At 37.2% G+C, this 25,576-nt stretch overlaps 1 protein-coding gene across 1 annotated transcript in view; it reads right to left on the bottom strand.

Annotated features, from left to right (window-relative positions):
- THSD7A (thrombospondin type 1 domain containing 7A) overlaps nucleotides 1-25,576 on the bottom strand; it is a 460,784-nt gene that overhangs the window by 17,727 nt on the left and 417,481 nt on the right. The window contains exons 14-21 of the mRNA XM_082472820.1: nucleotides 24,723-24,901; nucleotides 20,302-20,435; nucleotides 15,956-16,109; nucleotides 12,417-12,561; nucleotides 10,946-11,061; nucleotides 7,108-7,225; nucleotides 6,715-6,860; nucleotides 6,126-6,300 (exon numbers count right to left, since the gene is read on the bottom strand). Of these exons, the coding sequence (XP_082328946.1) occupies nucleotides 6,126-6,300; nucleotides 6,715-6,860; nucleotides 7,108-7,225; nucleotides 10,946-11,061; nucleotides 12,417-12,561; nucleotides 15,956-16,109; nucleotides 20,302-20,435; nucleotides 24,723-24,901 (1,167 nt within the window). The remainder of the gene's footprint in view (nucleotides 1-6,125; nucleotides 6,301-6,714; nucleotides 6,861-7,107; nucleotides 7,226-10,945; nucleotides 11,062-12,416; nucleotides 12,562-15,955; nucleotides 16,110-20,301; nucleotides 20,436-24,722; nucleotides 24,902-25,576) is intronic.

The following is a 25,576-nucleotide window of genomic DNA, read 5'->3' as shown; positions in this document are numbered from 1 at the left end:
CTAAAATGAAGAAAATTCTAGTAAATTTTGGAAGTGCTAAGGAAAAAGAAACTAAGAAGAATTTTTAAGTAGTCAGAGAAAGTTTTATAAATATTTATATCCCCTAGGAAATGCTACTTTTGGCTTACTCAGTTTTTAATTATGCAAGAGAAACTATTAAAAATAAGATAGATAGAGAAACGCCTGTCAATATGAATGTAGTGTAACTTCACCTCAGTGACTGCAAACTATATGGAAGTAACATATACCTTTTTACTAATAGGCTTTATCTCTGTGCTTGTATCACTTGACATAGTGTATTTTGACACAAAACTCAATAAATCTTTTAATGGTAGTCTGTGGATTATATAATTATCACTCCAGAATAATCCATGTCAAGCTTCAAAGATTTAACAACAGCAAATAAGTGTGAGGCATTGACTTGTACTAAATATATTTTTATATTTTGACCATATAAAACATTGTAATAATAAAACTACACTCTGCCTACCAAAGATATTAAGTGTCTGAAATGCATTTCCTACTTCAGTATTCTCTTTAAAGCTTATTAGCTCACATGCTGCTAGCTTTCAAAACCCATCACTGGAGAAAACTAGCAAGAGAGGAATGGAAATGAATAGATTGTAATTTACAAGAGGAGACCAGCCTCCTCCTGGATTTGTAATTGCTTTAATTAAAATGGTGAATTGCCCTGTTCTATGCTACTATGGGATCTTGCAGTTTTTCTTCACATGGTTTACCACAGATTTCTTTTTTTTTAAATTTTATTTTATATTGGAGTATAGTTGATAAACAATGATGTGTTAGTTATAGGAATACAGCAAAGTGATTCAGTTGTACCCATACAAGTATCCATTCTTTTGCAAATTTTTTTCTCATTTAGGTTATTACAGAATATTGAGCCAAGTTCCCTATGCTATACAGTAGGTCCTTGTTGGTTATATATAGTAGTGTGTACATGTCAATCCCAAACTCCCAATCTATCCCTCCCCACCTTTCTCCCTGGTAACCATAAATTCGTTCTCTAAGTCTGTGAGTGTTTCTGTTTTGTAAATAAGTTCATTAGTATCATTTTTCTTAGATTCTGCATATAAGTGATATCATATGATATTTCTCTTTCTCTGTCTTACTTCACGTAGTATGATAATCTCTAGGTCCATCCATGTTGCTGCAAATGGCATTATTTCATTCTTTTTAATGGCTGAGTAATATTCCATTGTATATATGTGCCACATCTTCTTTATCTGTTCCTCTGTCAATGGACATTTAGTTTGCTTCCATGTCTTGGCTATTGTAAACAGCACTGCATTGAACATCGGGTGCATGTATCCTTTTGAGCCATAGTTTACTCTGGATATATACCCAGGAGTGGGATTGCTGGGTCATATGGTAGCTCTATTCTTAGTTTTTTAAGGAACCTCCATACTGTTCTCCATAGTGGTTGTACCAATTTACAATCCCACCAACAGGAGGGTAGGAGGGTTCCCTTTTCTCCACACCCTCTCCAGCATTTATTGTTTGTAGATGATGGCCATTCTGACTGGTGTGAGGTGACATCTCACTGTAGTTTTGAATTGCATTTCTCTAATACTTAACAATGTTGAGCATCTTTTCATGTGCCTTCTGGCCATCTGTAGGTCTTCTTTGGAGAAATGTCTATTTAGGTCTTCCACCCATTTTTTGATTCGGTTGCTTGTTTTTTTGATTTTGAGCTCCAGGAGCTGTTTGTAAATTTTGGAGATTAATCCCCTGTCAATCACATTGTTTGCAAATATTTTCTCCCATTCTGTGGGTTGTCTTTTCGTTTTGTTGATGGGTTCCTTTGCTGTGCAAAAGCCTCTAAGTTTAATTAGGTCCCATTTGTTTATTTTTGTTTTTATTTCCATTACTCTAGGAGATAGATGGAAAGAGATTTTGCTGCGATTTATGTCAGAGTGTTCTGCCTATGTTGTCCTCTAAGTTTTTAGTATTCTGTCTTACATTTAATTTTCTTTATTACAGAATTAAGAAAATTCTTAATTTTCTTTTTTTGCAATATCTTTGTCTCGTTTTGGTAACAGGCTGATGGTGGCCTTGTACAATGAGCTTGGGAGTGTTCCTTCCTCTGCAATTTTTTTGGAAGGGTTTCAGAAGTGTAGGTTTAACTCTTCTCTAAATGTTTGATAGACTTGGCCTGTGAAGTCATCTGGTCCTGGATTTTTGTTTGTTGGAAGTTTTTTCATCACAGTTTCAATTTCAGTGCTTGTGATTGGTCTGTTCATATTTTCTATTTCTTCCTGGTTCAGTCTTGGGAGATTGTACCTTTCTAAGAATTTGTCCACTTCTTCCAGGTTGTCCATTTTATTGGCATAGAGTTGCTTGTAGTAGTCTCTTATGATCCTTTATGTTTCTGTGGTGTCCATTTAACTTCTTTTTCATTTCTAATTTTATTGATCTGAGTCTTTTCCCTTTTTTTCTTGATGAGTCTGGCTAATGGTTTATCAATTTTGTTTATCTTCTCAAAGAACCGGCTTTTAGTTTTATTGATCTTTGCTTTTGTTTTGTTTCTATTTCATTTATTTCTGCTCTGATCTTTATGATTTCTTTTCTTCTACTAACTTTGGGTTTGTTCTTCTTTTTCTAGTTGCTTTAGGTGTAAGGTTAGGTTGTTCATTTGAGATTTTTCTTGTTTCCTGAGGTAAGACTGTATTGCTATAAACTTCCCTCTTAGAACTGCTTTTGCTGTGTCCCACAGGTTTTGGATCACTGTGTTTTCATTGTCATTTGCCTTTAGGTATTTTTTGATTTCTTCTTTGATTTCTTCAGTAATTCATTGGTTATTTAGTAACATACTGTTTAGCCTCCACATGTTTGTGTTTTTTTACAGTTTTTTTCCTGTAATTGATTTCTAATCTCATAGCATGTGGTCGGAAAAATTTCAATTTTCTTAAATTTACCAAGGCTTGATCTGTGACCCAAGATGTGGTCTATCCTGGAGAATGCTTCATGTTCACTTGAGAAGGAAGTGTATTCTGCTGCTTTCAGATTGAATATCCTATAAATATCAATTAACTCTATCTGGTCTAATGTGTCATTTAAGGCTTGTGTTTCCTTATTAATTTTCTGTCTGTCTGGATGATCTGTCCATTGGTGTAAGTGGGGTGTTAAAGTCCTCCACTATTATTTTGTTACTGTTGATTTCCCCTTTTATGGCTGTCAGCATTTGCCTTATATATTGAGGTGCTCCTATGTTGGGTGCATATGTATTTATAATTGTTATATCTTCTTCTTGGATTGATCCCTCGATCATTATGTAGTGTCCTTCCTTGTCTCTTGTAACATTCTTTAATTTAAAGTCTATTTTGTCTGATATGAGTATTGCTACTCCAGCTTTCTTTTCATTTCTATTTGCATGGAATATCTTTTTCCATCCCTTCACTTTCAGTCTGTATGTGTCCCTAGGTCTGAAGTGGTTTGGATTAAATGCTGTGACCAAAAGACAAAGACGGACTGAATGGATATAAAAACAAGACCTGAATATACGCTGTCTGTAGAGACCCAGCCATAAAAAGAACAAAATAATGTGATTTGCAGCAACATGGATAGACCTAGAGATTCATCATACTGAGTGAAGTAAGTCAGAGAAAGACGAATATATGATATCGCTTATATGTGGAATCTAAAAAAATGGTACAAATGAACCTATTTACAAAACAGAAATAGAGTCACAGATGTAGAAAACAAACTTACAGTTACCCAGAGGGAAAGTGGGGGGGATAAACTGGGACATTGGGATTGACATATACACACTACTATATATAACATAGATAAGTAATACGAACCTACTGTGTAGCACAGGAACTCTACTCAATACTCTGTACTGACCTATAAGAGAAAAGAATCTAAAAAAGAGTGGATATATGTATATGTTTAACTGACTCACTTTGCTGTACGGCAGAAACTAGCAAAACATTGTAAATCAACTATACTCTAATAAAAATTAAAAAAAAAAATAAAGAAAGAGGAAAAAAAGTCAGTATGGCACTGGCACAAAAACAAAAATATTGATCAATGGAATAGGATAGAAAGCCCAGAGATAAACCCACGCACCTATGGTCAACTAATGTATGACAAAGGAGGCAAAGATATACAATGGAGAAAAGACACTCTCTTCAATAAGTGGTGCTGGGAAAACCGGACAGCTATGTGTAAATGAATGAAATTAGAACATTCTCAAATACCATACACAAAAATAAACTCAAAATGGATTAAATGTAAGACCAGACACTATAAAACGCGTAGAGGAGAACATAGGCAGAGCACTCTATGACATAAATCACAGCAAGATCTTTTTGGATCTACCTCCTAGAGTAATGGAAATAAAAACAAAAATAAACAAATGGAACCTAATTAAACTTAGACGCTTTTGCACAGCAAAGGAAGCCATCAACAAAACGAAAAGACAACCCACAGAATGGGAGAAAATATTTGCAAACAATGTGACTGACAAGGTAATTCATCTCCAAAATATATAAACAGCTCATACAGCTCAATATCAAACAAACAAACAAACAAATGAACACCCCCCCCCAAAATAATAACAACATGTAATTAAAGAATGGGCAGAAGATTTAAATAAAAGACATTTCTCCAAAGAAGACATAAAGGTGGCCAAGAAGCACATGAAAAGATACTCCACATTGCTAATTATTAGAGAAATGCACATCAAAAGCACTCCTGGGCATATATCCAGAGAAAAACCATAATCCGTAAAGTACGTGCACCCCAATGTTCATTGCAGCACAAATATCATATGATATCACTTATATGTGGAATCTAAAACTGATACAAATGAAGTTATTTACAAAACAAACAGACTCACAGACATTGAAAACAAATTTATGGTTATCAAAGGAAAAAGGTGAGGGGGAGGGATAAATTAGGATTTGGGATTAACATATACATAGTACCATATATAAAATAGATAATCAACAAGGACCTCGGGCTTCCCTGGTGGTGCAGTGGTTGAGAATCTGCCTGCCAATGCAGGGGACACGGGTTCGAGCCCTGGTCTGGGAAGATCCCACATGCCACAGGGCAGCTAGACCCGTGAGCCACAACTACTGAGCCTGCACATCTGGAGCCTGTGCTCCACAACAGGAGAGGCCGCGACAGTGAGAGGCCCGCGCACCGCAATGAGGAGTGGCCCCCGCTTGCCGCAACTGGAGATAAGCCCTCGCACAGAAACGAAGACCCAACACAGCCAAAAATAAATAAATATTAAAAAAAAAAAAACAAGAACCTACTGTACAGCACAAGGAACTCTACTTATATTTTGTAATAATCTATATGGGAAAAGAATCTGAAAAAGACCATATATACACACACACACACACACACACACACACACACACACAACTGAATCACTATGCTGTACACCTGAAACTAACACAATATTGTCAACCAGCTATACTCCAGTATAAAATGAAAATTAAAAAAGATAGGCAATTCACTTCCAATCTTGTTCTTTTCTAGCCCACCAATACACTGTTGCCCCCATATCTTTCTTAAGGCCATAGGGTCATGCTTGACACTGAGGTTATTTTGACCTTCTATCTACCCTAAAGTCCTCTGCATCAAGCCCAAATTCCTAATCATTAACTAATCACTTCCTGCTATTTATTTCTAATCTCCTTGATATACAACGTTTGCTTTCTACATTTTCCTGCTTGTACCTCTGTGTCCAACACTAAATCAGAATTTCTTTCATTCAAAATTTTCTTCCATAATACTATTTTTTCTCACTCTTGAATGGTAATTTATCTAGGGGTAGAATTTTAGGTTTCATACTCTCCCTGTCAAGCATGAGCCTAAGGCCTTAATTTCCATTCTTTGCAGAAGTTAAAACTCGAGGGGGGGTGAGTGTCAACAGAGGCCACGTAGGAGAACTGGACTTCACCCCCACCTGGCAGTAAGGAGTCAGTGCCCCCCTTCATCCACACTACAGTGTCTAGCTGTTGGCACAGATATTACTGAATTAGAAGACTGTTGACATCTCTTAACTTAGACTTATACATGCAACCCCTTCTCCACCCTGGTCCTGGTAAGGAATAGCCAAAGTACAAATTCTGTTTTGCTGTTGTTACCTGGGCAAGGCTGGGTGCAGGTTTCCTCAAGAACCACTTTTTTATTACCATCTATAATGGGTTCAATATCAGTACAGAATTCTTCATCCACCACCTTGCTGAAATCATCAGCTGACCCATCACTCACTACACAAGAAATATTCCTTGTTCTGGCCCCTTCGCCACACTGGGCATCCTGAAATGGAGGAAGAAATAACTAATTAGGAAAAAAAATAATTCATTAGTTAGCTCATCGCTTACAGTCATCTCTGCACCATTGGTTTTGATTTATGAGCAGTTAAAGGAGCATTTGAAACCCTAGGGAAGAAGTCCTATAGGGCACTAGCTATAAAGCATAGCACGAACAATTTGTTTTCTAGCCAAAGACAGGCAAATAAATTTTCATTAAAATGAATCAGTCTCCAAATGGTTTTAAGATACAGGACAGGGAGTGCTTGTTATCAAAACTAATTAAACAGTTATGAAATGGCAAGGTACCTAAAATCTTTAACAGGAAACATGCTATCTGTAAGCTCTGAAAATATTTCTGAAACCAAGTCTCTCCAGATAAAGAATATACACTTCCATACAACTTCTTGAGATTGGTTACCTGCACTTGGCATGCAGACCACTGGCTGTATTGCCACCGATAACAGGGCTTCACTGGGCAAGGCTTAGACTGTTCCATCAGGGCAGGGCACGGTCTTCCATCACCCTGAAAGGGCTGGGTTACTGTTCTTCTTCGGATCATTTTTCCTTTAAGAAAAAAAAAGTGCAACCTCAGTGATACACTACAGTTGTGCAAGCATACATCTTATTGGGAGGAGGCATCAAAGACATTTCTCCCGAGATTAGAGGAACCAGTAAGGCTTAGATGTTTTGGAAAGAAAGATACCCTGATGCAACCTTTCTGCAGATTATCTGATATGACTTAAAGCAAGGGGGACATTTTATTTCATATTCCTTGACCATCAGTCTAATGCCAAATAAAGCACAAACAAACCTGTGAGGCCACATGTTTGAGAACACTCTGACCAAGGAGACCAGTCAGAAAGCTGACAGTTCACAGGACATTCCACCACGCAGGATGTGTTCATCTGCCAGTTCTTCTCCAGGCCAAGCTGAAAGGACAGAGGTAGATCTATTTGTACTGACGGGAAGGCATGAGCACAGTGCAGTGTTGATGGAAGGAGGAAGGAAGGGCAACATTGGAGTGGGGATGAGAGGAGAGGAGAGGAAGAATAAGCAAGATGTATAATAAAATAAAAAGATGTCTGCAGGACAAAGACCCAAACTGTTAACAATATAAAGTGGTTCAATCCAGGAGAGTGGGAGCAAAAGGAACAGGATGAATAGAGGAGCCCATTTACTCAGTGTACTTATATATTGTTGAATTTTTTATATAAAAAATGAAAAAAGGAAGATTTAATCTCCAAATTAGTTGAATTTCCCTAAAGGAGGAATAAATAGGTATAAGCACAAATATTTTCTATTAGTTAAAAACCAGGAATATCATCAATATACAGATATATAATTGTATTTTGGGGATATTATTTATTTTTATATGTGCATGTCAAACTGAAAAAAGAGCGAGGTTAAAGACAATTGCCACTCAAAACCAAAAATATAATGTACTAAAATAATATAAAATAGTTTGAAAGTAAGCTACCTCTCTCAAAAGGAGGGGTGGGTCACTAGAATTTTTATTATGAATATTTTATATACATTTATTATTTTTTTAAAAAGATTTTCCCTTCTAAAACTGATCTCAGCTAACTGTGGTGTAATTGTTATTGGCATTAGTCTCTCATCAGATAATAATATTGTGCATTTTACTGCATTAAGTAGCATTGCTTATTTGAGTATTCTACCTTTAAAAAAGGATGAGATTTCAAACTCATCCACTGTATATTCAAACGTTTAAAAAGTCAAAGGTACAAAATAGCATTGAAATAGAAAAATTAAGAGCTTGTTAGGAAAGTGCAATTTTTTAAATTAGTAATCCTTGGGGATTTTCAAGACCTTTTTTATTTCTGCATGAAAGTAAGTTTACAGTGTAATTTATAGAGCAGAAAAAGGCAAAAGAAAATTTTTCTGAAATGTTATGTTGCGGTTCAAGTAGAACTCTTGGCTCTAAGTTATGGACTGAGAGAGGATCAGATCGATGATTTATGTACCAGATCCCTCTGTAAACACTCTCATTATATTCTCCATCAGTAATACTTGACAAAGCTGAGTATTTGGTATGAAAACTTTTACCATATCACTTAATTTAAAATTAAATTAAATCACTTATAATCACTGGAGATTAGAAGTTTTAAGGTGATACGATAAAAATGATGTATTAAATTTAAGGTACCTAATAGTTTCATGGAGAAAGGTTTTAAATCACAGAATTCAACTACTACTGGCTTATTTATTTCGCTAGAAGATTAAAAAGGATGTCTGTTTACAGATATTTTGGGAATCCAGTAGTAAGACATTTCAACTCTGTACTACTTTTTCTCTTAAATTTCTTGTAGCTTCTTTTTCTCCTCTCTATATCTATCTATCTATCTATCTATCTATCTATCTATCTATCTATCTATCTATCTATCTATCTATCTATCTATCCTATCATCTGTCTAATCTATCATTTATCTAAGCATATGTTCAGGGATAAAAGAATAGGAAAGGAGAAACCAGTTATTAGGTATCCAGTGAATTAATGTCTGAAAAACATCAAAGACAAAAGTGCTATATAAATGCTGGATGGATTTAACCCTAATTTTCCTCTCTGTTGGACAGTAATGCCATCTTTCTTTTTGGCTGTTAGAGAAACAGCAAGAGTTAGCTACTGCTATTGCACTCAATTCAGGGTTTGCACATGTATTAGTAGGTAGGCAATCTACTGTTAAAAAAGATAGCCAGCTTTTCTCAGGGCTGTTATTTAAGTCTACTGCTTTTTAGGGTGGATAAAATGGGATTTGAGTTGTTTAATCCAATTCCTGCAGAGAGTAGCACTGCTCTCCCTGAATACAGCATTTACTAAAATGTTATGATTTGAACACGTCATCACAGTATTCAGACATTATAATATTTGTACATAAAAGTAAATTTATCTAGGCTCCTGGATACTTAAAATTATTTCTCAGGTTTTTACCCACGTTTCACTTAAGAAATAAAAGGCCCTATTTATATCTTTGTCCTGTAGTCATGAGATATTTAAAAACTGGTCTTGTATGATTTGGGTTTAGCTTTCTAAATCTCTCAGAGCTATTAATAGTTATCTCATTCTGACCCAGGAGGATACTTATATGTGAATTTGCAAAAAAAGAGACATATTAACCAACTAGAGGTAGACCACAGAAAGCTCTCCAGCCTGTATATGACTATAATAATAACGTTCATTAATAATAATGTTATTTTTATAATGGTCACATCACTTCGATGTTACTAGTTTCAAAGCCAAACTGATTCAGGTATAAAATTTCTGATGAAATCTAAAGCAGTAATTGACTAAGTTATGTTATAAGATGACAGAGCAATTTATTAACTCAACAATTTGTTTTCAGCACACTTGGGAGCTCTGTTCCCATGGACAGAGATACAGAGTTAAATTAGGTCCACAAAGGGCTTCCCTGGTGGCGCAGTGGTTGAGAGTCCGCCTGCCAATGCAGGGGACATGGGTTCGAGCCCTGGTCTGGGAAGATCCCACACGCCACGGAGCAACTAGGCCCGTGAGCCACAAGAGAGGCCGCGACAGTGAGAGGCCCGCGCACCGCGATGAAGAGTGGCCCCCGCTCGCCGCAACTAGAGAAAGCCCTCGCACAGAAACAAAGACCCAACACACCCAAAAATAAATAAATAAATTAATTAATTAAAAAAAAATTAGGTCCACATCGATAATATCAAAGATATCAAATGGATTAAAATATTGCCATCTTGAGTTTTCCCTTAGGAGTTTGAATAATTTACGATGAGCTTATAATAACCCCTAGGATGTGTAGACAGAAGTCATGGTCCCATGTCTACTGAACCCTAATGAGGTTATAAGTTCCTCCCGGGTGTTGCACGTCTACGGAGGCTGTTGCTTATCTTGGTTCATGTTTAACCCAGTGGCCTCAGATGCAGAAGGAGTCAAAATCTGTCAGGAATGTGAGTGCCCTTTTGGTCTGGAAACCAGACAAAATAATCAAGACCCGAAGTGTAGCTTCATGAAAACTACTGAAGGACAACAGCTATGTTTTCTCGCATTTCCTAAGGTCATATTAGAAACGATAACATTACTTTTGTAAATTGGAGAATTAACAGTTACAATTCTCTGTACCTAAGAGACGCTAATGGCAGACTCTATTCCTTTGTTTGAATTTCAAGCTCTCTTATCCAGACCTGAGTCTTAGACTCTCACAGCTGGGTATTAGATCCTAATATCAAAATCTGCTACCAAACCACATGCGATCAATGTTTTGCAACAGAGAGAATAAATGATGGCTCTTGGCAGGTGTCCCAGGCAACACAAAATTCATATGAAATTACAAAAGATGATGAGTAGTCTGATTAAGATTTATTGCCTTTATTCACCTTGATTACTTATTGTCCCCCAAGCATTTCTTTCAGAATAGGCTAATTAGCATACCTTTGGGCTCCAAGCAGAACAAAATACAGGAAATTATGTGTAGAAATCAGTAGTGTTGGACAGTGTCTCTTTTCAAGAGAGTGTTTAGCAGCCTCTGAATAGTGCCGAAAACATCTGCTGGCAACGAGCTGCATAAAGCGCCGGTCAGGTCACTTGGCTCAGCATGAATTGAAATTATTAGGGAAGAATTTACTCGCAAAGACATAACACAGCATCCCCTCACCTCTTCACAGTATTTCAGGTTAACCGACTTGCCATCACTTCGAACACAATCCAACATCCTTGTTTTCATGCCATTTCCACAAACTGCCTTCTCACTCAGCTGGCACGTACTCCAGTCTGGAAGGAAGGGAGCATATCAGAACAGAAGGCTATGTATGAACCGGATTTCAAATGAAACTCAGATGACCTGAATCCCATATTTAATTCACAACTGCTTCCTAAGCCCCGCAATCAATCATCCCACATGCAGAGCGTATGGGTACCGGCTTTGAACATATCTGGAGTCAAATGGAAATGCTGGCGTTGCACATCGCTACAGGGACTATTCCTGAGGCAGATGTCTCCCTGACAATCTTGCTAGCTAGCTGTTTGGTGATACTGTAGAAATGGCTGTGGCCTGCAGATCAAATGTCATTTAAAAACTTTTTTCCTAACGAAAGTAGACATTTAAATTTCAACATTTTTGTTTAAGCAAAATAATCTTAATTTTAATGGCTCGTACTTTAGGTAGTTATAGCCAAATAAAACTGTCGTTCACTTACTGTCCGTACTGTAAAATGTACACTTATTTATTTCAAAATCACTTTGGCCATATGTATTTAATTCCCTTTATTATATGTCTTTTGCAAAATAATTCTTTTATCTTTCTTTCCAGGGTAACGTAGCATGCCCCAGAGAACTGTGATTTCATTGTGTCATGATAGGAAACTGAAAAACCAAAAGAAGCAAAAAGCCAATCTGACTGCTGTGTATCACTGTACAGTTTCTGGGGTTTATTTTGGTGTGAAAATTACTTGGGAAAAATTCCACAATAAGCTTCAGCGTTGCCCTAAGTCATATAAACCATAAAACTCTTCTTTCCTAGAGTATATGCCTTGATGGTATGAGATGAGGGTTTGGGAAAGAAATGGAATTTAGAATAAGCCTTTTTTTCTAAAAAACACTCATCTATCTTTTTTCACCTACACCTTTGATAATATTTATATCTCTGAAACGTTTATATTCTCTTCACGCACTTCTTGGCAAGCTTAAGATTGCTGATGTCTTTACAGCAGACTAATCACGCCTATGAACTGCCCCCACAGAAAGAACTGTTGTCCCAGTATTCACAGTGATTAAACACATTCTGAAGAAGAAAGACATCTTTCAATAAACTGATACCCATGGGAAGATATATCTTTTATGTGCACCTTCTGAAAGTGGGAGGGTGGCTTAAATAGGAACCCTCAGGCTATTCACCGTCTGCCTTAAGAGCTAATGTTTGTGTGATAATTTCATTCTCTATTTTGATGTTTATTAAAAATAAGGCAGATAAATATTTCTTTCCTTTAATACGGAATTATTTCTGGGAGAGTAAGCAGCATGTCCAAAAGGCACGCAGATGGAGTTGAACAATACTTCCGGAAATGCGGCTGAGCTGACAGACGTGGGATTTGGCCTTTGACTCTATAAGGAGATGACTATTCACGTACCTGTTACATTATAATCATAGTGGAAGCAGTTTTTGTTCAGGTTACAGGGTTCCTTCTCAACAGCATCAGGGCAGGCTCTTCCTTCATCAGCAGGTTGTCTGATGGGATCCGCTGACCTTTGCCGGAAACTGCTTTGATTGCAAGGCTGACAAAGAATAATATAGCTCCTCAGAAAGGTGAACACTCAGCCACACAAGAGCTAATGTATTAGGGAGAGCACTGGAGCAAGAGTTAGAACCTTTGGGACACTGGCTAACTTAAACAATCTCATAACACCTCAGTTTCTTCATCTATAAAATCAAGGTGTTGGATGCGTTTCTCATGTTCCATCTAGCTCTAAGATGCTGGGGACAGGGAATGTTGCCTGCCATTCCAGCACACAAAGAATGTTGCCTGCTGTCTCAGTTCTACAATGATCAAGGCACCAGCCACTGCAGCTGCTGCAGGTGATGTGCCCTGAGGGAAACAGGATGGAGAAAAAGAGGTAGCATTCTGTGCTTTGGAAACTGACCCAAGATAGTTAAGATACATGTCCAAGGAATAATTTCAATGAGCCCAGATTCTTGCATCTTCCTATACACAGGAAAGCACTAAAGTCATTAACTAGAGATGTCTGTTTTAGTGATTAGCAGTAATCTTTTGATGTCTGACTGTATGTTCTTTCCCAGCAAAAAACTCCTGTTTATCCTGGCTCCTCCTTTACCTTTTCAGAGCAGTTCCTCAGAGCTATCTAAAAGGTTGTCTCCCAGGCTATAATCCTCAGTAAGATCCCCGAATAAAGCTTAAGTTGCAACTTTTAAGCTGTGTGTGTTTCTTCAGTCGACAATGCTTAAGAGATGTGTCTAACCTGGAAAGATATCTGCACCCCCTTGTTTATTGCAGCACTATTTACAATAGCCAAGATATGGAAAAAACCAAAGTGTCCATCAATGGATGAATGGATAAATAAGTTGTAGTATAATTATACAGTGGAATATTATTCAGCCATAAAAAAGGAGGATTCCTACAATTTGTGACAACATGGATGTGGACCCTGAAGGCATTACGCTAAGTGAAATTTCAGACAGAGATAAACAAATACTGTATGATCTCACTTATATGTGGAATCTAAAAAACAAAAGAAAAAACAAAACATATAGAAAAAGAGATCAGACTTACAGTTACCAGAAGTGGGGGTAGGAGAGAAGGGAGAATTGGAGGAAAGTGGTCAAAAGGTGCAAATTTCCAGTTATAAGATAATAAGTAGTAGGGATGTAATGTACAACATGATGACTGTAGCTAACACTGCTGTATGTTATACAGGAAAGTTGTTAAGAGACTAAATCTTAACAGTTTTCATCACAAGCAGAAATTTTTTTTCCTTTATTCTTTTCTTTCTTTCCATCATACCTATTTGAGAAGATGGATGTTACTGAACCTATTGTGGTAATCATTTCACAATATATGTAAATCAAACCATCATGCTATATGCCTTAAACATACAATGATGTCTGTCAATTATTTCTCAGTAAAACTGGGAGAAAAAGAGCCTATGTGTCAAATATTAATAGATACATCAGGGCTTCCCTGGTGGCGCAGTGGTTGAGAGTCTGCCTGCCAATGCGGGGGACACGGGTTCGAGCCCTGGTCTGGGAAGATCCCACGTGCCGCAGAGCAACTGGGCCCGTGAGCCACAATTACTGAGCCTGCGCGTCTGGAGCCTGTGCTCTGCAATAAGAGAGGCCGCGATGGTGAGAGGCCCGCGCGCCGCGATGACGAGTGGCCCCCGCTTGCCGCAACTAGAGAAAGCCCTCGCACAGAAACGAAGACCCAACACAGCCAAAAATAAATAAATAAATAAATAAATACTTAAAAAAAAAATAGATACATCACATCATCCATACACAAACACATACATATGCTCATATTAATTATTGTAGATCACTAATACAGAAATTATAATCTATCTATTTATCTAATATAGTTGACAGGACCTGAAAAACGGTTTTAAGGGTGAACTTTAAATAACTAGTTATATACAACCTTTATTTTCCTAATGTGCACACATGTATGCACACAAACACAACTTAGCGCTAATTAAAAAGACTGGTTGCCATTCTCCTACTTGTACAGTCTTGTTTTGAAAACACTTGGTTACTAAGATCAGAAACAGTAACTTCAAATCTGATGCTATGGAATTAAATAGAAAGTCATTTGCATATGCTCGTGAAACAGCTGATTCTTAATTGCAATTTAACCTGTATCCAAGTCAACTGCCAGCCCTGTTTTGCTCCTGCTCTATCAGTTGGCTGCTAATCAGCATCTTTAATAATGTTAACACTGAAATAGAAAATTAATTTCTCCTTGAAAACATGCATCTGTCCCATATTATATTTCAGCAAATTAATTCCACATTAGATGTATCTTTTCCATGATTTGATGCCATTCTGAAGTGTGCAGCTTTACAAAGGTGCACAAGGATAAGCCAAATTTCCCACATCATCAGCCAGTTCTATTTCAAGTGACTCTCCTCCCAGGGTCCCATGGAAGAGGCCCTACGGGCTGCTGAAATCTAGAAGCTTTGTGTGATTTGAAACTCTCAGCTGGCTTTCCAGGCCCAAAGAGACTCAAGAGTCAGTGTGTGGAAAGAGATGCACTGATGCACAGCTTTCTTCTTTCTACTCCCTTTCTTACCAGGATCTTTTGCGTTTTAGTGTCAATACTCCTGCTGCCATACCCCTACTGTGTGAAAGATTATTTCCACAATTTAAAATGGATTGGGCAAAAAGCAAGGGATGATAATAACCTGACACCATTAAAGTATTTTTACTAGATTTTCATTCTTTTTCCCTTTACCTGGAGGGAATCGTTATCACCACTGCAGTTTTTAACATGCTGTGAATTCAAAAGCAAATGTAAAGGCATTTTGGGACTTCCCTGGTGGTGCAGTGGTTAAGAATCCTCCTGCCAATGCAGGGGACACAGGTTCGAGCCCTGGTCTGGGAAGATCCCACATGCCGCGGAGCAACTAAGCCCGTATGCCACAACTATTGAGCCTGTGCTCTAGATCCCACGAGCCACAACTACTGAAGCCTGTGCGCCTAGAGCCCGTGAGCCACAACTACTCAGCCTGCGTGCCACAACTACTGAAGCCCGCGTGCCTAGAGCCCGTGCTCTGCAACAAGAGAAGCCACCGCGATGAGGAGCCCGCGCACCGCAACGAAGATTAGCCCCTGCTCGCTGCAACTGGAGAAAGTCCACAAGCAGCAATGAAGACCCAACGCAGCCAAAAAAAAAAAAAAAAAAAAAAAAAGGCATTTTGTGCTGGGTTTAGGAGGATGGTGGAGGAGCATAAGGCTTGCAAGAGGTTGAGCTGTTCCACTGTGAGTCCAAACATTGCTGATTTTAAATGGCACAGTCCTAAGAATGAAGTAGCCAAAAATACGCCTTGCTTTGGTAACTAATTTAGTAACCAAGCTATTATTTTCTTAATATTTTTAAAGCTTTAGTGGTTAAGGAATTAAGCAAATTCTACATTAATAAATGGTTAATTGTCTCACCAAAGTGCATCGGGTCCACGGACCCCATTCAGTTATCACACAATCCTCGGGACATGGTAATTTGCACTCTCTAGAGCCCAGAGGCATCTCTTCTGGGTCACAGAGGTAATCCTCTACATGGTCAGAAGGGCCATCCGCCGTGTTCTGCATGCATCTAGAAGAAAACATACCTATCAGTGAAGGAACTGGGACAATTGAACAACGGCCAACCCGTTAAGGTACAAGGTTTTTCATAAGACATCACCATGGAGGTGGGGGATGGGAAGCTTTGAATTTAATGAATAAAATTCTCCAAACATAAAGACGTAAAAGGATCTCTGCCTCCCATACACAGTTGTATAGCTTATGATTTAAAAATCTATGCTTGCATGTATCATCATAATCTTTTAAAGTGATAGCCACTGTGTATACACTCCGTGTACATAAACTACGTGTCTTCCTCTTAAAGGAGAGGGTCATTTACACCCATATATGATGCAGAAGCTAATGAGTTCACCAAAGATATTCATAGATGGGTTACAATTTTGGAATATAATGCATGTTTTTCTTCTGAGGAAAATGGTGAATTCCACGGAGAAGGCAGATTCATATATGATGGAAGACAAGGCACGCCGAAATCTCCTAGGGAGAGATTTCAGTTAAGTGGTTTTGAGAAAGTAATTGACGGCATTTATCAAGTTGTTTTGTCATTTCAAAAGTAATTTTAGCTTCCCATCTGCTGATAACCTTAAAAGAAAGGCAGAAGTGAAGAGACAATCATACGAAAAATAGCACAAATTCTCTAATCATGGTTGTTGGGATCTTCCTATATCTTGACCTTTTTTATTGTTAGTTTTCTTTTCAACAGAACAAATTCAAACATTTTATTACATTTCATTGTATTGTAAGCAGTCATAAAGGGCTCCTTAGTCATCTCTTGGGAATCTAATTAATGTGGCTAGTACCAGACTTAACTTTTACTGTAGTTAATAATCTCTCAAGGCACTTTTTGAAGAGAAGAGAAAAACTTTATCCCTCATTTGTAACTCAGAGAAGGTCAACCAAATTAATAGGTTTGGGAAGAGAACTGCATTGCAGGAGATGAAAAGGAAGGCTTGAGCTCTTAAGCTTCTCAAACCCATTGCAATGTTTTAAACTGTTGGTTGTATTACATTACCAATTATACCTGGAATGTCAACTTTTCTCAGGGATTTACAATCAGTAGGGACATTGCATCTTCACAAATCTCCTCTGCAGAATCACGTTTCTATACAGTGCTGCTAATTTTAAGAGAAATGTGGTTTTCCTGTGGAACGCATTCAAAGACTGGAAAACTGAGCTGTTGGTTATGTCTTAACTGGGTTTGTAACCTGGAAAAATATCCACACAAATACCCACCTCTGCATTTTTTTGATATTGAATAAATATATAAAAAGTAATCACAAAAATATGCAAATGTAGACAGACATTATATAGTTTCATTGCTGAAGGAAAAAAATAAATTATAAATTTCGCTGGGAGAATTTTAGTTTCCCAGGAAAAAAGTTCTAGCTTCAGTGGCATTTTAAAAATGTTCTGTTGACAGCAGCTATGAGAGGACATGGTGCAGACGGGACAGTTCAATCTCCAAAGTTGGATTTGCTGCTAAGAAAAGATTACAATAATGTGAGGCCCTGACATGATGTACAAGGATTAACTTGCAAAATTACCTATTGATTCAAAGTTAAGGACAGATGTTCAATACTCTATTAAGTAGTTATGTGCATAAAACTTTGTTTTCAAAGGTATTTCTTTTCCTTCAATTTTTATTATACAGGTAATAGATTCATTTTAGGAAAATCACAAGAAATAATAAAAATTCACTACATTCTATCAGAGATAACCACTCTTAACAGACCACTATATTTAAACCTATATTTTCATTTCATTAAATAGGAGCAAACTTCACCTACTATCTGTACCATTTAGGAAAAACATCAACAATACATTATAAAAATCTGTTTGTGTTATTAACTGTGTTTCTAAGACATAATTTTTAATGATTACATTTGAATTCCATCATTTGAATGTGCCACACTTGCTAAAAAACCCTTCTTGTTGACATTCAGATTATTTATGTTTTATTTATTTGAGTTGGTATTAATGATATTTTTATCACTGTAGAATAGGATAAATATTTGGATCAAGTCTTGAGCCCAAAGGAAAGCACTTTAAGTTCATTTGCTTTCTTCAAATTCCTGGCCTTTTCTCCTTTCCATAGGAGAAGGGATTATGCTGTGAGAATACTGAACTATTTTAGAAAACAACCACCAAGTTGGAGGCCAAGGGTGGGCCCAGATGCCCACCACAGTTGTAGCAATAAGGGGGTGCACTGCCTGCAGAAAATTCAAAAGCAACAATAGAAATAACCAAATCTGTTTGGTTTTTATTATCATCATGTGCTGGCAATTCTACAAAAATGTTAGTGAAAAAATATTCCTTCCCAGCAGGGCAAACCGCTACTATTACTCAGTCTTTGCTATGCCACACCATCCTAAAAGAGAAAGAATGAGATATTTTGAAACCTGCTCTCTTATAGACTCTTCTGTCCTGAAATGTCACCCAATGCTTGCATCTAACAGGACATTTGACCTTAATTAGCAGAGGGTAAGGTCTGGGAGGTATACTACTGAATCAAGAAAGAAACATTATTACACAATCAGAAATTCCAATCAATACTGATCTTCTCTTTTCTCTGTTTGCATTAAAAATGTTTACTGGAAAAATAAGTTGACCAGAAAAGTTACTTTGTTTAAGATGTGTTTGGAAATGTTGAGAATACCTATTCACAAAGCAAAAAGAAGCAACATATACACAGATAGCCGAAGGGAAAGCCGAAAGAGGTTCTTTATTATAATTTTTCTACTAACAAAAAACACAACCTGATCAAATTTTTAATATAAGAAAAATATTTTTATATTTGAAAGAGAAATTTTAAATTTGGCAGAAGATTGGTAGAAAACAGAATCTCTGTCTTTTTCTTCCCTGTTTCCCTATTAACTCATTACCTCCACCCACCTCATCCACCTTTAAAAGTTACTCTGTAAAATAACTTGAGAGTTCAGATGGGCTTTTGAAAAAAGAGATAGAGACTATTTTTACTGGAAGAAATGTTTTACATAGTGTGCCAAGGTTTTATGATATAAACGATAATTTGTTCTACTTTTCTATTGAAACAGATTAAGAAATAGGAATCTTAAAATTCATGAAAAGTTATGTCATGAGTGGGAATGGGATTCTTCACAACAGGAGTTCTCAGGTTTTGGATGTTTTCATATTTTTCTTTACTGTGTGTCACTCAGCAGAGTTAGAAGAAACTGGTTGTAGTTAAAGAGTGACAAGAGACTTGAGTTTGAATGCAACTGTCCCTTTACTAGGTGTGTGCTCTCAGCACATTACTTAGTACTTCTGAATCTACTCCGTAACGTGGAGATAATAAAGCCTCATATATTTGTTTCCCAGGTTTAAGACCCTTCAGGATCATATGTAGATGGTGTAGGGATAATTTAATGAGTTAATTTAATCGTATTACAATTATTACAATAATTTAATTGTATTAGGTTTTAGGGAAGTTCTGTGAATATGACACGGTCTCAGTTTGGAGAAACAGGATTTAATAAACGGGACAGACATGTAGATGGATCTTTCAAAACAGTGAGGGGTATGTGGGATATTATAGAACAAGGCTGCTCAGTAGAGCTTTCTATGACAATGTAAATACTGTGCTGTCTCACAGAATTGCCACTAGCCACCTCTGGCTATCGAGCACTTAGAATGTGTCTAGTGTGACCGAGGAAATGCATTTTATTTAATTTTAATAGATTTAAAGTGAAATAGTCACACGTGGCTTGCGGCAACCCTACCGGACAGTGTGGTTCTGAGAACAAATGAGAGGCACGAGCCAGCGGGGGGTTTAGGGAAGGCTTCCTAGAGCAGATGAGAGTATTCAAAAGATAGCCAGTTTGATACAAAGGATAAAGAGTTTACAAAAGATTATCACTAAGATACAGTTAGAAATATATCTGACCTTTAAGGAAGAAGTTACTGGGGTTGGAAAATCTGCATTCATTCACCTCACATTCAATATGCAGCCTTTTCCCTGCAAGAGTACCTTGAAGCAAAGCTTCCTAAAATCAGAAGGCAGAGGATGATAAACTGCTGTTGGAAGCAGATCCCTTCAGAGCATTCTATGAACACAGACTCCATAAAAGTAAAATTGAAGACAATTTCATTCAGGAGATTGGGAGGAGGGCAAGCTCACGTTGGCACATGAGAAATCGGGACGTGGCTGTGCCTTTGCTTCTCTGTGTTACTAGGCTTGGCCTTACCTCACTTTTCGGGTTTGCACGCCCTCTCCACAGTTGTCCCGCATGTTCACAAAGGTCACCTTGCAGATGCTCCATGGCTCTGTAACCCATATGTACTGGCTGCAGTCACTGTGGCAAGGGACGACCTCATACACCTGAAACACACACGGTTCTCAATGACCTCACCTCACGGAACCCCATGAGGTGAGTGGGAACACTTCATATCACAGTTATCATGATATTCTTGTTTAGCTACTCTGAAGCCTTTCCTTTACTGTTCATTATTCTAAAACAGGACTATAGAGGATCTCTTGAGAGTTCTAGCAGTGAAGGGAACGGTTAACTGTGTTGTTTCATGCTGCTCCTCTATCACATTGCAGCTGGAGACTGGACCTCATGGACCACATCAGACACATTCCGTACTTTCCTAGACTGACCCTTACCACACAGTATTGTAATTTCCTGGGCCCTATGTCCTGTTCACAGTTTCATGTGTCTTAAATACTTAGCCCAGGGTGCTCATATGTCAGGCATTCTATAGAGATTTGTTGAGTAAGATGAATAAATGAATAAAAGAATTAATGAATTAAGTAAGCATATAAAAGTAGCTGTTTTCAAATAAGTATAATTTGGCCTGTTTTCCAAATAAGTATGTATACCAATAAGAATTGTGTGTGTGTGTTCCATATATGAAACTAAATTAAAAGATAAATGATATGAAATAAAGCTATCTCAAAACTAACTAAACCTTGGAAGCAAGGTCTGAAATTGGTCTCATATTACACAGGTACTAAGCAGTGAGGGCCACAGAAAACAAAGCAAATTGTCTCTGCTCTGGTGCCCGTAAAGGCTTGCAGCCCCAGGTTTGGGGTGGTGTGGTTGGTTGTTTCAGGATTTTTAGCACAATGAACCAATTATGCTCTTTTCTCAGTGAGAAAGAAGAATGACTAAATAAATGAAAAAAAGGACCATAATCCACTGCAACAGAGCTGACTCAACCATTAAAGAAAATTGTCTCTTAAAATCATTTCAAAATCTATGATAACTCTTATTTCCTATTTTACACACACACACACACACAAACTACATGAATATTTTATATAACTATTTAATTCCAGAAAACATAGATTTAAATAGTCCTTTGGAGCCATTCTTTTGTGCAAATTTTAGTTTTACTAAACATCCAAGTAAAGTGAATAAAGTTGACCTATTCCACACAGGAATAAAAAGTGTGCACTGTTGGAGTGAGAATCTGTAATTACTGTCATAAGTTATCACCTTCACATTGGGTGCTGTATTAAAATAGGACTAAATACTGTTTTAGTATTTAGTAAAATATTACCCTACAAGTTGTGGGGAAGGGAACAACTGAAGGGGAAATGCCATCTTTCCTAATCCTTTGATGGCTTTCATTTTAATCTCCTACACTGGAGTGAATACAAATCAGTTCAGAGCCACCTCCTGCTACCGCTTTGAGCCCACCTGCACCTCTCCCTCTCCCTCTCCGAGAAGCATGCGACCATTAACAGGAGGTGTCATTGCCTTTTCAAGGGTGGTGAATTATGCTTGTTCTCCGCTATCCCTGTACCTTAGGCTCTGATATTAAAATGAGAAAACACATGTAATATGCTAGGAAAACAAAGGGAATAGCTGCAGAAGAAAAATTTTATGGAAAACATGTTTTTCCCTATAAAAGAAAAGAAATGGCAGGAAAAGAAATACATTCTCTGATGCCAGGAGTAAAATGAAAACAAACAGCACTCTATTATGAACGATGAGGTTTAAAAGTTCTTACCTGGGCCTGGAGTAGTGTTCACCAGGAATGAAGAAAAGAGAGAGAAACAAAGATAAGTTAAAATGTCAGTATATTTGATGAGAAGAACTCATGTTCTAAGTTTCAAATATTATCCATATATAAAAGGTGGTTTTTTTTTTTTTTTTTTTTGGTAAATGATTAGAACATCTTTCTTAGACCTCGAAAGAGAAAAACCACCTCCTTATTACTGTTTAAAATTAAGATACACAAATGAGTATTGCAAACAGCAAGTTAAGGAAAGGATTTGATGGGCAGGATGAAGAAATCTTAGAAAACTGAGTAGACGTCAAAATACGTATCATGGGGAATCAACATATGACTGCAAATATCTTGTGGTTCAAATTGTGAGTGGCCTATCTATAGATTGATTGACTGACTGACTGATATATTGATTTTAACCCATCCATCCACCCATATTTCTGAGGAAATGGGGATTTGCTTCCTCAATTGGAAAATGGAACCTCAGAGATCATTTTCAAGGCAAAGTACGACTTAATTACTGAGGAACGTATAATTGCAGTAAAAATCTATATGATTTACGATTTTCAACACTTACACAAACCTTTGCGTATTCTTTACTTTCCTAACATTTTACTAACAAATAAATCCCTAGAAGTTTCTATTTTTTAATGTAGAACATTTGTGCTCAAAGTCAAAGATTCAGGAATCTACTATTTCTTGTTTTAGCTTTGATTTTTCCATTGTTCATGTCTCAATATACCACCAGTAGGCTGATAACAAATACTCAGATGTCCTTATCATACTCTGCATTAGATTATATCAGAGTGACAGAGAAATGGCTTAGGTTAAAGAGTTTTTAAGCAAAGACAACTTGGTACAACCAATTTGAACTTCTGCAAATTCACTATTTAAAAAATGCTAAGGCAAACATAGCTCATTTTAATTTTAAAATCTGGCTGTTCACATACACACTAAAGGTATGAAAATGTATAGAATTTATTTGAATCATGGATAAAAATTTATTAAAATTTAAATTTACTATTGGAAATTCTAGATTGCAAAACTTGTAGAACCATATTCTTTTGTATTATAAACATTACATTTCAGTTATTCTGTTTAATCGGGGTCATGCATTTTCTTCTTTGGAAATATTCACTAGGACAGAGAAACTCGATTACCAGTAGATGGCAGCAGTGCAGTATATTATTCACCTTCAGTTGTATTTAAGGGCAAGTTCAGCAATTTTTCTTTGGGGGAAAAATCAGCATCCTTTTGGAGTACTTTCTATGCAATTTAATTCTCCACTTTCTTGGCCTTTAATCGATTTATTCAAAAGTTATTTTTATTTTCTCTATAATTTACTTTTATTGTGATGAACAAATTTAGATTAATTTGGGAAGGCAAACGTATGGGTAAGCAGTGTGTTTGGAGATTAAAATTAGAAAATCTATGTGTGTATGAAACATACCTACATATTTAAGGTTAGTTCATACATATGAATTGGTTCATTTGTGACTTAAATTTAAACATACGTCTTAATACCTACACATATTGTGTGAAATTCACTCTTTGTTAATTCACATGTAGGCCAAACATGGCAATAACTGTCTGATGAATCTTATATTACATTAAACTAGTCACAATTCCCCCCATTAGACATTTTATTTCCAATGGAACACGAGTAACAGCTATGAACTGCAGCTAACAAGGTGTGCATCCGAAGTCAAAGGAAGTTCCACATAAGATTGAAAAGGCCAATCACCAAATTGATAGATAACATATGGTTACTTTGACGCCATCTTTATATTTCTTTTTTCTTTTATTTATTTTATTTATATATTTTTATTTTTGGTTGCGTTGGGTCTTCGTTGCTGTGTGTGGGCTTTCTCTATCTGCAGTGAGCGGGGGCTACTCTTCGTTGCGGCGCACAGGCTTCTCATTGCGGTGGCTTCTCTTGTTGCAGAGCATGGACTCTAGGCGCACTGGCTTCAGTAGTTGTGGCATGCGGGCTCAGTAGTTGTGGCTCGTGGACTCTAGAGCGCAGGCTCAGTAGTTGTGGCGCACGGGCTTAGTTGCTCCATGGCATGTGGGATCTTCCCGGACCAGGGCTCGAACCCGTGTCCCCTGCATTGGCAGGCGGATTTTTAAGCACTGCGCCACCAGGGAAGTCCAGTATATTTCTTTTTTCTTAACATATTTCATATTGAACAAACTTAAGTAAATGTACAGAATATATTTCTCAATTTTAGACCCAAACCCATATACTTTCTTTGATTTTAATTTATGTACATGGTAATTGAGATGTCTTTTCTGAGAGTCTAGTGGATCTATCAGAAAAAGACAATCTTGCTCTCAGCGCACAAATTATTGTATAATAGATTAAATACCTTGACAGTATTTCAAAAGCAGATTTCATTTTTATTCCATTGAATTATATTAATATGTATATATATATAATACAGTGTACTAAATAAATCTCTTGAGAATACAGAGATCATCTATCTGATTTGGGATTTTAATAACTTACTCAGGCATTCTAAAGATAAAGTGGGTCAAATTTCTTATTCAGGGGCTATTATTTATTCTTCTCTATTTTGGATAAAAAAAAAATAGATCATTGTGCACCTAGAAAATATTTTACAATATTCCCATTGGTAGAAAATACCTGGTTGACGTGGTCCAGTTTCGGGCATGGTCTTCCTCCATTATAGGGTTTTTCACGCAGCCATTTAGACCGAACCTTCACGCCACTCCCACAGGACTTGCTGCAGCGTGACCAATTGGACCACTCACTGAGCTTGCAGTCTGAGGGGCAAGGGATGATGCAGGCCTCTTCAATGTAACCTGAGTGGAGGAAAATGAGACAAGAGCCATCTCCTCCACATGTCACTCGCCTATTACTACCCACCATTCTAGCTCATTTAGAAGGTCCAAGCTTGACCTGACAGCAACATGCAAATGCAGAGATGTCTCTGTCGTTAGGGACTCAAATTAAATTCTGCAGGAAAATGACACATACATACAGTGACTCTGTTAAAATAACAGCTGAGCAGCTGTCATAGGATCTGCTTAGGATTCATGCTCACCACATTTCAACATTTCTGACTTCCTGACAGCTCGTGTTTAATTGACAATAACCTGTCTGCTGCCTTATCATTCTCATGTGGCCAGACTGATACATTAAAAAAAATTATAACAGTTTTCTATAAAATCCTATCTGTTAATGTCACACAAGTTCAAGTGTCTGAGTCCATGCAACATTCTTCCTCAACAAGAAAGCCAGACCCTCTCAATCAATATTCAAAAGGAACCATTTAACTTAGCAACTTATGGTTCCCCTTCACTGAAAATCAAGTCTGAGGAAGAAAAATGAAGGATGTTAAATAAACAATGCCTCATATTTTTATAGTGCTGTCAATTTCAAAGCACCTTCACACCTTGTATTCATTTGATTCTCTTGCAGATATTATAAATGTATTGGGCATGTACTGATGCTCTACTGGACAGATAAGAAAACAA

Source organism: Balaenoptera physalus, assembly GCF_965194825.1.
Source record: "Balaenoptera physalus genome assembly, chromosome: 8".
Lineage (NCBI taxonomy): Eukaryota > Metazoa > Chordata > Mammalia > Artiodactyla > Balaenopteridae > Balaenoptera > Balaenoptera physalus.
This window is presented reverse-complemented; position numbering and strand designations above follow the sequence as displayed.